Here is a 16,738-nt window from a genome sequence, read left to right as displayed (position 1 = left end):
ACACGGGTCTCCTCGGGCAATGATCATCCATAGCGAGATGATTCCAATCCTTCGTTTCGACCACTCCTTCGGTCATCCGAGTCGCCGATAAGCCCCACGTGTCGGGCGTCAATTTGTGGTGGTGAGCCTCAGCAAGGCCTACCAGTGCAAGGGGTTCGCCCTTCTCTGCACACGTCCTTAGACCAGTAGGATAGAAGTTGGCACAGAAACCGGAATAGAAAATACAAAATGTATTAAACCTCATGAGGTGGAACTACATTCACACTACACCCTTCGGCAATGTATGAAGTAGCACACTGAATTGAAGGAGCTTGGTCCTTTTATACCCACACAGGGCCTCAAATGAAGGCGGTACAAGCACAAGAAGTACGTTTTAGGCACATATAAGGTCATACAGAAAACGCACAGTCAACAAGTGGGAGGAGCTAACAGTTGCTAAATCTGGTGAACACATCCTGACATTTAAAGACTAACAGCAGCTGCATGGACAGCTGCAAGCTCAACTGAGCATGTGCAAAGTGGAAGAGGCTAAATATAACCTGTCTCTAGGCAGATTTCAAGAGCACACAACAGCAAGGTAGGACAGAGCACATGGCATGCACATGGTAGCACATGGCAAATAAAATGGCTGCCAGAAATACAAAATGGATTCCACAAAACGGAAAAGATATCCGCTAAATACAGGATGGCTTCTGCTAATGCTAACCCAATCGCTGCCAAATTACAACATACTGCTCCCAACTGTATGCGACTCCAATGTATGCAACTCCACTGTACACTATTGCACTATATGCTACCCCAGTATGCCCCACTTTATGGTTCACTACTGGAGTGCATGCTATTCCAATGTACTCTACTCCACTCTATGCCACTAAATTCTACTGATTACACTGTATGCTATTTCAGTTTAAAAAAATGTGTACCACTCCAGTACATGACACTTCAGATTCTACTAGTTTCTAGACTCTGCACTTCTATAATTAACCTGATTTAATTCTATGACATTCTACTGTACACTATATGCCACTGCAATGTACGTCTCAAGACTTAGCACTAGTAAACTCAACGTTATTACAGTAAACACTACTCAATTCTATGTTATTCCACTCTATGGCACTACACTGTATGGTACTCCAATATACGTAATTTCACTGTACCCTATTACACTCTACCCCACAGTATTGTAAGCTATTCCACTCTGAACTACTCAACTGTACAGCAAACTTGAAAAGCATGAATTGGGGATAGAAAACAGACAACAGAGGAAATTCATCAGGGACTAACATGATTACCTAAATGGGACTGTCTATACCTGTGCCAAACGATTTGATGTCTTAAAGAAACAATATACTTCAGGTTATAAAATAAAATTACTGGTGGCCCTGAAGGAAATCAGTGAGTCTGACACAGACCTCAGTTAAGAAGAAGGAACTTCCAATTGCAGAATGAAGATGACCCTTCTGGAGGAAATGCAAAGAATGTATCTAAATCAACAAACCTCAAAAGGGAGGGACGAGGACACAATCCTGTCAGAGGCCAATTAAGGAACAATCTATGTAGAAGAGGACACGGGAAGAAAAAAGTACCCTCTACGAAACAGAGAGAAGAAGTAAAACAAACCATAACCATGGAAGATAATTTAGTAGTGAATCTATCGAGTTATAAACTGGCAAAGGATGAATAATCAATCCATAATAAAGGTCTCTCTCTCTGTCCAAACAACATTTTGACATATTGGAAAGCAAGATTGATACCTACAAATGTATCAGAAAAAATCAAACTGGCCAAGTACTTTGCTAAAAAGGAACCCAAAATTGTACATGCCATCAGACGCCAAGATACATGTGACCTCATGATTGATCAAACAAGTAATGCTCAGATACTGTTTGACATGAAGGATGAGGATCTGATGTAAACTCTCTATAGGTGCTGAACCCTCCCCCTTAAAGGTGCACAACCCCCAGCTTTGCACGGCTTCAGATGGGCCCTCTTTGGGGTTGGGCGCAGGGCCTGTGGCTTGGCGCTGCACCCAAACACCTTAAGATGCAACTGAGGGTTGGGCACAGGGCCTGGGTCACGAATGCCCTACTCCCTTTGTGAATTTTTGGGGGGTTCCGAGGTTACTCTGACCTCAGGGGTGTCGCTCTAGATTCACAGATCAACCACAAAGCCTTTCGATGTCATGCTGAGCATCATGGTCAATCCGCAGATGCATGGAACCTCCTCAAAAACATTTTCTTTCACATTTAACCACCCTGTTCACCTACCATCAAAGTTCAAAACTTTAGGCTGAATGCAGGTCATTACAAATAGATGGCCCAAGACTCTAGAATAAAAGTGTCTTCAACCTTCTGCGGCAAACACCTCTGTAAAATATACTTGCTCCCTTTCCTAACAATCCTTCATGTCATCTAAAAGTTCAGAAGCAGGCGCAATTATACGGGCGGCTTTACGAGCAGCAGATCTAAGCTGAGACGCACGCTCAGCGGGCAACATAGAACGAGTTTCCCGTGCTTTCTCCTGGTCTGCGGGGGAATCCTCATCTGACTCATGAGGAGCAGAAGGAAAAATATACGGAGGCGGAGAACGATCTAATAACAAGAAATCATCTTGAGGTTTATTGAGGATAGGATAGAGTGGTCGCCGAAATGCGTATTGGCCAGTTACCTGTAAATGGCGCTCCCTATCTTCCCTCTCTTTTAGTTCTTTTATTTCTTTATTTTTCATTTCTAATGCTTTCGCATGAATGTTTTTTCGCTGTTCTTTTTCAATCAAGGCTTGTTCACGCTTCATTCGTTCACGCACTTCTTTCACCCACATTCGCACACACTCAAACATATTTTGCCTAGTCTTTCGCTCAAACATACATTGTTCCACATACTGAATCTTTCGCAAATCAAATGACCCATGCATAGGCCAACGCAACTCAGGATCCTTACAAGTATATTTATTCCATAACGTGCTGTACATTATAGAAGAAATACCATATTTAATATTCATGTCCCTATTAGGCGTCCCCTCCGGGGTCTGTTGTGCTTCATCGAGTCTCAAATTGGTACCACTACAAAAAGAACACATCCTACGAAGTGTGCTAGAAATAGGCATGCCAAAAATAGTGCAGAATATGCAGTATTATAACCAAAGTAGCACTTAAGGTACTGTAGTAAGTTGTGCAGTTCAAATCAATTCAAAAACAGAGAAAATTCTCCTCATTACCTGCCTATATAAATTGCAATTCATAAATGAATCCCATACAAATCCAAGTTGGCCAATACAAATTCCAAAATTCCAAAGCCACAGTAAGCGTTACTAAACTACCTTACCAATCCCAGGCATCAAAAACCAACAGCAATTGCCGCATAACGACTCTTACCAATCACTTGGTGTCCAGGTTCCAACTGCCAAGTTCGCAAATCGACCAAATGGTCACAGCACGACGAATCAACAGAAGAGATCTCAGTCGAGGACCGGCACCACCTGGATGGTCAGATCAGAAAGAGAGGAAAAACGCCGTGGTTTGCCAAGACACGGGTCTCCTCGGGCAATGATCATCCATAGCGAGATTCCAATCCTTCGTTTCGACCACTCCTTTGGTCATCCGAGTCGCCGATAAGCCCCACGTGTCGGGCGTCAATTTGTAGTGGTGAGCCTCAGCAAGGCCTACCAGTGCAAGGGGTTCGCCCTTCTCTGCACACGTCCTTAGACCAGTAGGATAGAAGTTGGCACAGAAACCGGAATAGAAAATACAAAATGTATTAAACCTCATGAGGTGGAACTACATTCACACAACACCCTTCGGCAATGTATGAAGTAGCACACTGAATGGAAGGAGCTTGGTCCTTTTATACCCACACAGGGCCTCAAAAGAAGGCGGTACAAGCACAAGAAGTACGTTTTAGGCACATATAAGGTCATACAGAAAATGCACAGTCAACAAGTGGGAGGAGCTAACAGTTGCTAAATCTGGTGAACACATCCTGACATTTAAAGACTAACAGCAGCTGCATGGACAGCTGCAAGCTCAACTGAGCATGTGCAAAGTGGAAGAGGCTAAATATAACCTGTCTCTAGGCAGATTTCAAGAGCACACAACAGCAAGGTAGGACAGAGCACATGGCATGCACGTGGTAGCACATGGCAAATAAAATGGCTGCCAGAAATACAAAATGGATTCCACAAACCGGAAAAGATAGCCTCTAAATACAGGATGGCTTCTGCTAATGCTAACCCAATCGCTGCCAAATTACAACATACTGCTCCCAACTGTATGCGACTCCAATGTATGCAACTCCACTGTACACTATTGCAGTATATGCTACCCCAGTATGCCCCACTTTATGGTTCACTACTGGAGTGCATGCTATTCCAATGTACTCTACTCCACTCTATGCCACTAAATTCTACTGATTACACCTTATGCTATTTCAGTTTAAAAAAATGTGTACCACTCCAGTACATGACACTTCAGATTCTACTAGTTTCTAGACTCTGCACTTCTATAATTAACCCGATTTAATTCTATGACATTCTACTGTACACTATATGCCACTGCAATGTACGTCTCAAGACTTAGCACTAGTAAACTCAACGTTATTACAGTAAACACTACTCAATTCTATGTTATTCCACTCTATGGCACTACACTGTATGGTACTCCAATATACGTAATTTCACTGTACCCTATTACACTCTACCCCACAGTATTGTAAGCTATTCCACTCTGAACTACTCAACTGTACAGCAAACTTGAAAAGCATGAATTGGGGATAGAAAACAGACAACAGAGGAAATTCATCAGGGACTAACATGATTACCTAAATGGGACTGTCTATACCTGTGCCAAACGATTTGATGTCTTAAAGAAACAATATACTTCAGGTTATAAAATAAAATTACTGGTGGCCCTGAAGGAAATCAGTGAGTCTGACACAGACCTCAGTTAAGAAGAAGGAACTTCCAATTGCAGAATGAAGATGACCCTTCTGGAGGAAATGCAACAAATGTATCTGGATCAACAAACCTCAAAAGGGAGGGGCGAGGACACAATCCTGTCAGAGGCCAATCAAGGAACAATCTATGTAGAAGAGGACACGGGAAGAAAAAAGTACCCTCTACGAAACAGAGAGAAGAAGTAAAACAAACCATAACCATGGAAGATAATTTAGTAGTGAATCTATCCAGTTATAAACTGGCAAAGGATGAATAATCAATCCTTAATAAAGGTCTCTCTTTCTGTCCAAACAACATTTTGACATATTGGAAAGCAAGATTGATACCTACAAATGTATCAGAAAAAATCAAACTTGCCAAGTACTTTGCTAAAAAGGAACCCAAAATTGTACATGCCATCAGACGCCAAGATACATGTGACCTCATGATTGATCAAACAAGTAATGCTCAGATACTGTTTGACATGAAGGATGAGGATCTGATGTAAACTCTCTATAGGTGCTGAACCCTCCCCCTTAAAGGTGCCCAACCCCCAGCTGTGCACGGCTTCAGATGGGCCCTCTTTGGGGTTGGGCGCAGGGCCTGTGGCCTGGCGCTGCACCCAAACACCTTAAGATGCAACTGAGGGTTGGGCACAGGGCCTGGGCCACGAGTGCCCTACTCCCTTTGTGAATTTTTGGGGGGTTCTGTGGATACTCTGACCTCAGGGGTGTCGCTCTAGATTCACAGATCAACCACAAAGCCCTTCGATGTCATGCTGAGCATCATGGTGAATCCGCGGATCCATGGAACCTCCCCAAAAACATTTTCTTTCACATTTAACCAATCCCCCCACAAGACCCAGGGGTCAGGGTACCCCTTAACTGCCCCCTTATATCTTTTTTTGTTCTATTTTTTAAGACTCAGGACCAAGTTCACAAGTCCAAAGATAGTGACTGCAATGTTTCCTTCAGATTGCATCCAGCCAATCACAACGTGTGGTTCAGCTCGCAGATCCGTGGCTCCATCGCAGATCCTCCGCAGCATAAAATATACAAAGTTTCTGAGGCTTAATTAACTACGAAATAGATTCAGCCCAAATCACAAAAAGCATGCTTTCTGGGCCAAGATCTAGCTTTCTGACAAACTTGGTATACATCCATTCAGCAGTTTTGACTGTAGATGTGTCCAAATTTCCTATGGATAAATGAATGGGAAAAACATGTTGTGGGCCCCCTTTTTCACAGCCCCCACCTGACAGATCACTCTGAATTCTTTCCAAAGAGGAGCTGGGGGTAGAGGAACATTTTTGTGTGAAAGTTTAATGAAACACCACAAGTTACAAGTAAACCAAGCAATGCTTTTCCTATAGCAATACAAGCCTAACTATAACTACCCACTGGCAACCACCACTGGGTGGTATAGGTAAATGTGTTTTAATTACAAATATATGTAAATGTATATCTATATACATATTTCTGTTTCCACTTGAAGAGTATAGGAAGTTATGTAGTTTTATAGAAAACTCATGTGGAAGGAGGTATTTCCTTAAGGACCATGGTTAAGTTACATATAAATGGAGAGTAATTAAAGTCTGTCAGACAAAGCAAATCCTAATTTGTGATGACTGTAGTGATGAAGACTATGATTGTGAGTAATAAAAATTATCAGTAAGTGATCCACACAGCTCTCATGGGTCCTGTGTATTTGAAAAGCATGAAAGGTCCCACAGGTTCAGAATAATAAAACAGGTTTAGCAGGATTGAATGTACTAAAAAGTAAGACATACAATGTCCTCCTTCTAAACGTGCAGTTGTATGCTTTAGAGAAGATCTCTTTCTTATGCTGCAGACCACAGCAGAACATATACTGCCATAGACAAACAGGCATTCTGGTATAGTATAATACCCACACAAACAATCAGGAGTTATGGTGTTGCAAAGAAGGCGTTAGAATCTACAAGGCATATTTTATCATCAAATTGTCACATACTGCATAATTCTAAAATTAAATAAATAAGACAAATATGACAAATGTGACATTTATTGCCAGTCCTCTGAACATAAAAGTAGCGCTACCCCAGCCAGCAGCAGAGGATTCTTTGAACTGGAATACCTTCCCTCCCTATGAAGCACTTCCTGTATGTTAGATACCAAAAGGTCACAGATAATCAACTTTACACAGCAGTAAAGGTCAGGCTTACCTTCCGCAGCAAAAAGCAAATGCGTTCAATGTTTCTTAATCGCTCCCGCTGTTAAAATGATGAAGAATAACAAACATGTCAGATAATAACCAAAGCCCCAGATTAACATCAATAATCAACAGAAATTATTCAAATAATTTCACGTTATAGATAGTACACCTGTACTGTCTATAAAAATATTTGCATATTTTTTCATGGTTACACATACATTGGCGAGCCAGTGTTAGAATACTGGGGTTCAATCATCTGCTACCCCACCGAGCAAATTATTCCTTTAAAGTAGTGGTTCTCAACCTGTGGTCCGGGTACCCTGAGGGTCCGCAAAGACTTCTCAAGGAGGTCCGTGACTGCTTAGAAAATTAAACAGCATTAACAGATTAATAAAGTATTTATAAATATAGAAGTAAAATGTAAAATTGAAAATGTAAAAGTGTTCTGTCTGTGAAGGAATGCAAATTTGGAGACAAAAAATGATGTTAGTATGCACAGATTGATTTGTTAGAGCAGTACAAATGCATCAAATTGAATATAGTATGGACAATGAGTGGCTGCAATTGAATTAACTTCCCCTACCCCTTAATATAAAACGTTTGATTTTGTAATATGTTTCTGAATTAAATAAAATATTTCATAATTTGTGTATTTGTTTGATGAATGTTTGTTTCTGTATTCATCGCTATTGGTTTGCGGTTTAAATAATCAAAAATGCTTAGCCAGAGTACCCGCCTTCTAATAATGACTCCGTGGGGGTCCCCAGAATCAAATAATGATTCAGTGGGGGTCCCTGGGTTCCAGTAATGATTAAGTGGGAGTCTCCAGAAGTCAAAGGGTTATAAACCGCTGCTTTGAAGGATCTTGCTGTGCTGGTCACAGTGACAAGGAGTTGGGAATACATATAACCAACAGTGGATACATGCCCTCCACTTGCTGTAGTGAAGCAACCAATCAGAATGCATTATTCAAAAAGTTAATATTGTTAATACATTCATGCACCAAAAACAAAGGGCAGTGGAGCACAAGAAACAGAGTTGATTCCAATACAAAAGAGCCTTGATCTTCTTTTAACCATGTCCATTTCTTTTATTGTTATTGTTCTTTTACAAAATAAACGATTTCAGTGATAAGAAAGTGTCTACGTTGGTTTCAGCAGTCTGCGGAAGAAACAGTCGATTAGTTGAGCTCTCATGGTTGAAGACACATATATTCTAGAGTCTTGGGCCATCTATTTGTAATGACCTGTATTCAGCCTAAAGTTTTGAACTTTGATGGTAGGTGAACTGGGCGGTAGTGTATCTCAAATTCCGTGTCTGTTCATTGTGTGTGCCTGCTCTCTGAACGTACCTCGCACCCTTGAACAGAAGGCTTTGGCCTTGGATAAAGCACATTGACTTTGAAGCTGGCATGCTCTGGCAGAAGCTTCTATTAAAGCCTATATGATCAAATTTTCCCCAGTTAGGGGTCGACACGTTTTTTTATGGTCTGGCTTATAGTACAGTCCACCAGGAGATGGGCTGTGGCTCTGCCCACATGTTGGGAGCCAGGAGTACATGTTTTGATTGGGCAGACGTTGTGTGCTTCTATGTAAGCCACAGGGGAACACGCTCGACCAGGAACAAAACACTCAATAATAATGATGAACTACTTTGCAAATGACAGAGTTCTTTGCGTCCTCCTCACAGTGCTTATTGTCAGGATGAATCCTCGCCCAGAGACAGACAACCTTGGATACCTTCTATAATGTAATTTAAATTTTTGGTTTCTGCTCCTTACAGTACACATTCTCCTCATATCAACACCAGCTGCTGCAATTATACCAAGGAAAGGTGGATGAGTGGTTGAGAACACTGGGTATAATGGAAGAAATGGAAGGACCAAGATACAGAATAATACGATTTAGTGTAAATGCTCCCCACTATCATCTCCTCTTTGAATGCCAGTCTATTCCGTTTTAAAGTTTTCTTTTTGAGGCCTGGATCCACTCTGTCATACACTGATGCTATTGGCAAGGCATGCTTGCTGCGTCATCACCGCTAATTGCATGCAATAGTTTAGTCTCTCAAATTACCCACTGATCCCTTATGCATTGGAATGTAATTATAACTATAACAGCCTAAAACGAAACCACTTTGCACTGAACATGTGAATATAGCCTGTGCTGTTTAAAGGAGGAATATTTAATAAAAATATTTGGAAACAAATTATGCAGAATCACTAAATTAGAGCAATGACTACTTACCTTTTAACTCTATTATGCTAATAAAATGAATCAATAGTAAAAAAAGTACTTCTTGGGCAGCACTTCAGTGAGAATTCTGTAGCATCCTCCCCAGCCCGGAGCATGCACAATGACTACACCACACACACAGAGCTCTAGATCGTATGTCTTTATTCTTCAGTATACAATAACACACTGCACTCTCATCATGTCATAACCATTAATAACCACAGTTTAACACCTCCCAGCAAGTTACGTCATTCCTTGTTGAGTCCGTCTTGAACCGCAAGGGTCCTAGCGCACATAGCCTCACAACACTACCCCTTGTTAAATAAAAAGTAGAAACAACAGTCACATCATATTTCTTCAACAAGATGTTGAGGTGCTCGCCTCAGTCAGCTAGAATAAGTGGTACGAGATGGTTGAGATGCACTCTGATTCCTGGTCGCCTCATTGATGATTGCAGGAGCTGATGACCATTGAGGTAGGTACTTAAAGTGTGACGAGTCCTGTGTGATTGACTTTCCGGGACGATGTGCTGTTACCATATGTCATTTGCACATCACACCCTCAAAGGATTGACAGAAAATGGAGTGTCTGTTTTCTGCTTTAGTTTCTGCTTGACCATGACCCAGTCACCTATATCGAAGACTGTTTCCTGAGCTTGTCGACTACGATCAGCATATGTTTTCATCTGGCACTTCAAAGAAGTGTCCGTGACATGAACCTTATCCACATTCAATGATTGGTCTACTGTCCACTAGGGCAGTTTAGTTTTGGTGGCTCTCAAAACTTTCTCAGGGTAAGAAGCCCCGCGAACTTCCCTCGGTCAATTCACTCGCTCATCAGCGAGCACTCATCCCAAACTTTGGTGCCCCATTACTTTCAAATGCCACCACTGGGTATACACCTCCTGTTGCTCAGTGTTTTGCAGATATCTGTGCCAGCAAGGTCTGGGTGTGGACAACAAGAGGGCAACACAAGCTGGGAGCTGCTGTGTTCCCAGGAGAAACTTGGCCATGGTCATTCCTTTTAAGGTGACCTTCATGTATCAAACTTGTGCAGTATTGCTTATTATTAACCATGGAACCACCCACTGGAACCAAGCCTCTACGTAACATGTTTCAAAGTTAGGGACGTTTTGTCTCCCTTTGTCTATAGGAAGGAACAATTTGGTGACTGCCACTCTCTGTCTACTATTGGTCCAAACGAGTAGTTTGGGTCTTTAAAAAACACACTGTAGGTATAGTATACTCTGTATGTATTCTCAGTATAGTAGAGAAGTAGTAGAGTATTTGTGGTAGGAGATTCATTTCTGCTAGAGCTACTATATCCAGCATTTTTTTCCAGACGGTGCCTTATTGCAGAAGCTAAAGCCCTTTTCAGATTACCTACTGTGATATCGTCCTCCCCTCTGTTCACACCTCAGTACTTGAAGGTATGTGTTGTTAATTTAAGGCCTTTCTTGTCTAAGAAAGACAGGGTTCGGACACTCGGGTCTGTTGGGGGAACATAGGAGACTTGCTTCTCTTCAGCTTCGGGCCTGGGATGTTTTCAAATTCTTTCAAGTTCTGCAGGACTACTGAGAGGCTGAATATGTTTTTGACTTTCAACAATACCCTTTGATACTTCTCTTCCTTAGGAGTCCTGTGGAATTTGAGAAGCACTCCATTGCCAAGCAAAACAATAATGGTGGGAAGAGGGCAACCCTGCCTTATACCATATGTACGTGTTTCTTCTCTTTTTCAGCCAGATTCATGAAGCAAAATTGCGATCGCAATAGCTGCGAATCAGCAATTGCGATCGCAATATGAAGATAAGGAATTAATTGATAGTGAAAAGTTGAAAATAGCGAATTCGCTAAAGAAAAATTGTGAGTTCGCAACGTAATTCGCAGAATCCTGGAAGAAGCCCTTTAGCGAATTGGAAATTGCGAGAAACCATGGATTCTGCGAATTATTTTGCAAATTTGCGAAATAATCGCAATCGCTATTCAAGAAAAGTCGCAAAAAGCGAAAAACCTGAAAATCGCTATTAGCGACGCGCAATTTAAGGAGAACCCAAACCAGGTGGTAACCATTAAGGAAAAAAAATATATATCTTCAACAAACTACCCACAGGTGCAGGCCTGACCAAACACACTTAAGGATACGCAGCTGGAGCATAAGGACTCTCACAATGCCAGGACTCTACATGGTGGTCAGGCGGCGAAGGCTTCAGCGAGCAGCACGGAACAGACGCAGGATACAGGAGCGAATATTTCGCCAGCGGATCCCCCTACTGGGCCAAACTGCGGAGCAAATCTACTCCAAGTACCATCTGAATGGGGCAATGATCACTAAGCTGATCCAGGACCTAGACCCCCTGATGCAGCACCCAACAAGGAGGACCAATGCCGTGCCCACCCATTTACAGGTCTTGTGCATCCTGCACCTCCTGGCTTCCGGAAGCTTCCAGGGGGTGGTTGCCATTGCAGAGGGGATCTCCCAGAGCACCATGTCCCGCTGCCTAAGGAGTTTCCTGGAGGCAATGCTGACCCGGCTAAACCATTACATCACATTCCCAACCACCCAACAGGACTTGAATCAAACCAAGCTGGATTTCTACAACATTGCACAATTCCCCCATGTAATTGGATGCATAGACTGTACCCACATCCACATCTGCCCACCTGCACAAACAGAATACATGTACCGGAACCGCAAGTCCTACCACTCCCTGAATATCCAGTTGGTGTGCAACACTAAGACAATCATCACGGACATAGTGGCACAATACCCGGGGAGCACACATGACTCATTCATATTCCGGCACAGCGGCATGCACACACGACTGGCATGGGCAGACTTTGGCAAAGGACACCTTCTAGGTAAGTACACATGCCACTAAATGGTACATTGTCACCATGTTGCTGTGCATAACAGGCACTCACCCTCTGCTCCTTTCATTCAGGTGACAGCGCCTACGGACTCCGTGAGTACCTCCTCACCCCATACCTCAACCCTGCCACACCACAGCAACGGCTTTACAATGCTGCACACATCCGCACTAGAAATTGCATTGAGAGGACATTTGGCCTTTTGAAGAGCCACTTCCGCATACTGCACAAGACTGGTGGGGCCTTCAAATACGAGCCTGAGGTCTGCTGCCGCATCGTGGCCGTGTGTGCAATCTCCACAACAATGCTACCAAGTGCAGGATACCTGTAGAGATATCTGGCAGTGAGTCGGAAGGGGACAACCGCCCACCTGCACATGCGCGTCATGCACGCGGGGAAAATCCAGCTGAAGGACACAGACGCCGCAACCAAATCACAATTAACTATTTCTAGTGCTCCCACTCCCCTCACCCAACACTTAACTCATGCTTGAAATTTGAAATAATGACATGAGTTTGATGTACTGGTATTGAATAAATATTATTGTTGTTTTCACAATAATATTGCATTATTTTCAAAAGATACATCTGAGGTGTATTGCGTCATACATCTCCTGATTTGTTAGAGGGCATGCTTTTCTCATCAGCATGTCCCTCCATGATGAGCAAAAATGTCAATGCCTATCCACATCTTCCTCCGGATTTGCCCGTGATGCCGCAGTGGGCCTGCTGCTGCGGCGGGGAACTCTAACCGGTGGCAAAGGCAGTCTGCTGTGGCTAGATGTTCCCTCACTAGCGTCATCCCCTCCTGCCTGGCCGTGGCCAGTTGCCTGCAGAGCCTGAACTGCAGTGGTTGCCTGCTCAAGTGCCCGTGCCACGTCCTGGCAGCATTGGACCATCTGGTTTTGCATGGCCAATGATCTTCGAGACAGCTGGGATGTTGCGTTGCCAATTTTATAATTGGAGCGCGTGTACGCCGAGAGGCATGTTAGGAGCTGGCGGTGGCGGCGCCGGGTGAGGTCCCGCTGGGTCAGCATGGCCTCAGTGTTTGCCTCCACTGCTGTGGTCATTCGCTCCATCCGGTCGGACAGCTGGCCAACATTCCTGGCTGTATTGTGCAGCTGCAGATGTATTGCTGCAAGGTGTCGTGCCTGTTGTTGGTGGACGCGCAGCATGCGGCGCTCTATTGAAAGACCCGGCACACGCACAGTCACCCCCCTCCTGCCGGCGCGTGGTGTAGTTTGGCGCCGCTCCCTGACCTGTCCGCTGGACTGGGCGGGCACAGTAGGTGTGCGTTGTGTTGGTGGACTGGCGGCTTCTGGTGTTGCCGATGCCACTGGCATGGGTCTCACAGTTGGCGGTTGTGGTGCGCCTGTTGTCGCTGGCGTTGCAGGTGGTGGTAAGGCTGCTGGCGCTCATGCTCGCCCTGATGGACGTGGTTGTGTGGATGGATGTGCATCACCCTCAGAATCTTCAGGATTCTCGTCAATTTGCAGCCCCTCACTGTCGCTGCTGGTATCTTCAGCACAACCTGTGATGTAAAGTGGACGTTGATTAATAACATGTATCTTGCACATGGAAGGTTGCTACTTGCATGCAGGCTAGCATTCCCTGACTGGCTGTTGGATTGACTCTATTAGGACATATCTGGCTGTATGGGGCTGAATGTAAATTGTGGTCAGACTACATGTCCCACAATGCAATAGGGATTTTCTGGTGTGCATGTGCTGCATGACTGGGGTTTCTAATGGGTAGCTCTAGGGTCATGGCCATTGTTAGGGGACAGGGTCGCAGTCGCATGGCATTTACCTTGGCTTTCTTGGGTGGGTCGGGAGGAGTCCAGCCGGGTTACCCCCACGCATGCCTCAGGTTGCAAGGTGTCCTCAACGAGGTCCTCCAATGGGGTGTTGGGAGGGACTGTTGGCTCTCCCCCTCCTGTTGCAACACGCTCACCCAGCCTTTCGGCGATCCTCTCCTTGGCACGACCTCGGAGGTCGTACAACCACTTCTTGAGATCGTCGATTGATCGCTGGGTGACTCCAACTGAATTGACTTTTGCGCGGATGCGCAACCAAATTCACCGTTTGTCGGCCTCTGGCACCCTCCTGGAGTCCTTCCCGAACAGTCTGTCATGATCTCTACTGACTCCCTCATCAGATGTTCAAGCTCCTGTTCAGAGAATTTAATTTTTCTCTTTCTCCCTGTGGAAATGGTCCCTGCTGCTTCCTGTGACATTGCTGCAGTGGGGTGTATCCTGATTCAAAGCTGGAGGTGGCTTAGAGTGGAGCTCTGGGCAGTGCTGCTTCCAAATCAGCCTCAGTATTCAGAATGAGGGAGGGAACTGCCTGCTTCCTGGTTGTGATGTCATCACTGTGCTCAAAATGCGACTACCCGTTTTTGCGATCTCGCTATTAGCGAGATCGCAATTTGCGATTTCGCTAATAGCGAGATCGCAATTTCAACATGGAAATTGTCCGATTTAGCGATTATTCTGCGATTTAGGGAAAATCGCAATCGGCTTTTGCGGTCGAATGCGAATCGCTATTTTTTTTCGCAGAATTTCATGAATCCTATTATGCAAATTCTAAATTGCGATTCGGTGTTTCTCGCAATTTAGAATTCGCAGAAAATGGGTTTCATGAATCTGGGGGATAGTGCCTTCACTCACTTAATTCTCACAGTGGCTTTCAAACTCAGACAGCAAGATCTGCTGTTTTCTTCCTGGTTCACCGCTGTTCTTTGGTTCATTTAGTGAGGATGAATAAGTCAGCCAGACTAGCTTGCATGCCTAGCAAGACAATGCAAATTACGTACTAGTCGAAAAACGTCTTGTGGTGAAGGTTCAAAGACTTGGGATGGTTTCCAGATGCATATTCATAAGGGATTGATTCCCCTCCACAGTCCTTCTGAGATTGTGAAACAGATCACATCCATCATTACAGAGCCAGGGGTAGAAGTGGAAGTTACCAGTGCTGATGCATAATTTACTGTATTAATAAATTATTGTTTATCATTAAAAAAATAAACATTTCTGCATTGGAGCTTTACATAAATGTGGAATACATAGTGGAATTCCTTCAGCAAATCCCAATTCTTCAAAATATGCAATTAGTAGCTCCATCGTATCATATCAAATGCCTTTTCCATGTCTCAAGAAACAACTGTTGCATAAGCCAGATCAGCGCTTGATCCAGGTCATGGAATAAACAATATAGGTTTCCAGCAGTATTTCTTTTTGGTGGAAACACATTTTGATCAGGGTGGATAAGCTGGGAGAGTGTTTTGTAGTCTTCTGGATAATATCTTTCACAATATTAAATTGTCAAGGTTTAGCATAGACAAGGGGTCTAGCACCCGATCGATTGTGTCTCTGCTTGGTTTTGGCAGCACTATGATTAATTGCTTCCTTAGTGAAAAGGGGGATGGAAAATTTGTCACATGAAGTTTGGTACATTTCCAGTAAGCACTGTGCTAATAATGCTTGATAGGTCTGATTGGATTCCTTGGGCTGTCCGTCACTGCCCAGAGTTTCCCCCGCAGCCTGTTGCTCTATGGAGAAGTTAACCTCTGCTAATGAGAGTGGTGTATCTAATTCTGGCATCTGTTCAGGAGACATGCGAGATAGTGCAACACTGCACATGCACTCATCTCGCAAAGTCTGCCTGGTCTATAGCTATTTGCAAGGTGTATAGGTTAGTAAGTGATTTCAATATTCATCTGGATAAACCTAAGGACCCCTGCTTCCTTTGCTTTTAGGAATCCCTTGCCACATTCAATCTCCTACGTGCTGACACAGGCCCCAAACGTAAAGCAGGCCATGCCATTGATGGCATTATGTCTAATTTACCAATCCACTGGGATAGTCCGATACAGGTGTGCTGGTCTGATCATTTTTTAATCCCATTCAACTGGCCTTATGCATGCTCGCAAGAGATAAGAACACTTACCCAGGAGCAAGGTACCAGAGCGTGGAACAAGATTTCACTCCCTAATCTTAAGAGGTTGCTGGATGAGTCCAAACCTGTAATCTCAGATAAATTGATGAACGTGATAGAGCTATTAAGGGCTGGCTTTTGAAATCGGATGACTCTAGAGCTCCACTGAATATTACCAAGAAGCGGTCAAAGGTGTGTTTGGCCTTATGGTTCTCCCAGGATTTAGCCCTTGAGGGAGCCTCTAGTTAATAGTTGGAGAGAGCGTGGCATCGCCACTATCTAAATGAGGATAAAGTACGTTATAAATCGGCTTTGAATATTTACCATACAAACATAAAAAAGCGTGCTCCTCTTTCTATACCTAATATATTAGAGAGGCCGAGAATGATGGCAGGAGATTTTTAAAATTGTCTCTAGTTTCACAGACCTAAAAACAAAATCATCACTCCCAGAATCCAATGATTCACTTTGTATTGGATTAAATTACTGTTTTAAAGAAAAAGATCTTCAAAATCCAGGCCAGCAAGAGAGCTCCTACTCACTGGCCGATGTCCCAGATTTGGTGACATTACTGTCCCA

General features: G+C 43.7%; 1 protein-coding gene across 1 annotated transcript in view; it reads right to left on the bottom strand.

Annotated features, from left to right (window-relative positions):
• CNIH3 (cornichon family AMPA receptor auxiliary protein 3) overlaps positions 1-16,738 on the bottom strand; it is a 633,543-nt gene that overhangs the window by 451,337 nt on the left and 165,468 nt on the right. The window contains exon 3 of the mRNA XM_078647523.1: positions 7,133-7,180. Within this exon, the coding sequence (XP_078503649.1) occupies positions 7,133-7,180 (48 nt within the window). The remainder of the gene's footprint in view (positions 1-7,132; positions 7,181-16,738) is intronic.

The sequence above is a fragment of the Lissotriton helveticus genome, chromosome 6, assembly GCF_964261635.1.
Source record: "Lissotriton helveticus chromosome 6, aLisHel1.1, whole genome shotgun sequence".
NCBI classification, from domain to species: Eukaryota; Metazoa; Chordata; class Amphibia; order Caudata; family Salamandridae; genus Lissotriton; species Lissotriton helveticus.
This window is presented reverse-complemented; position numbering and strand designations above follow the sequence as displayed.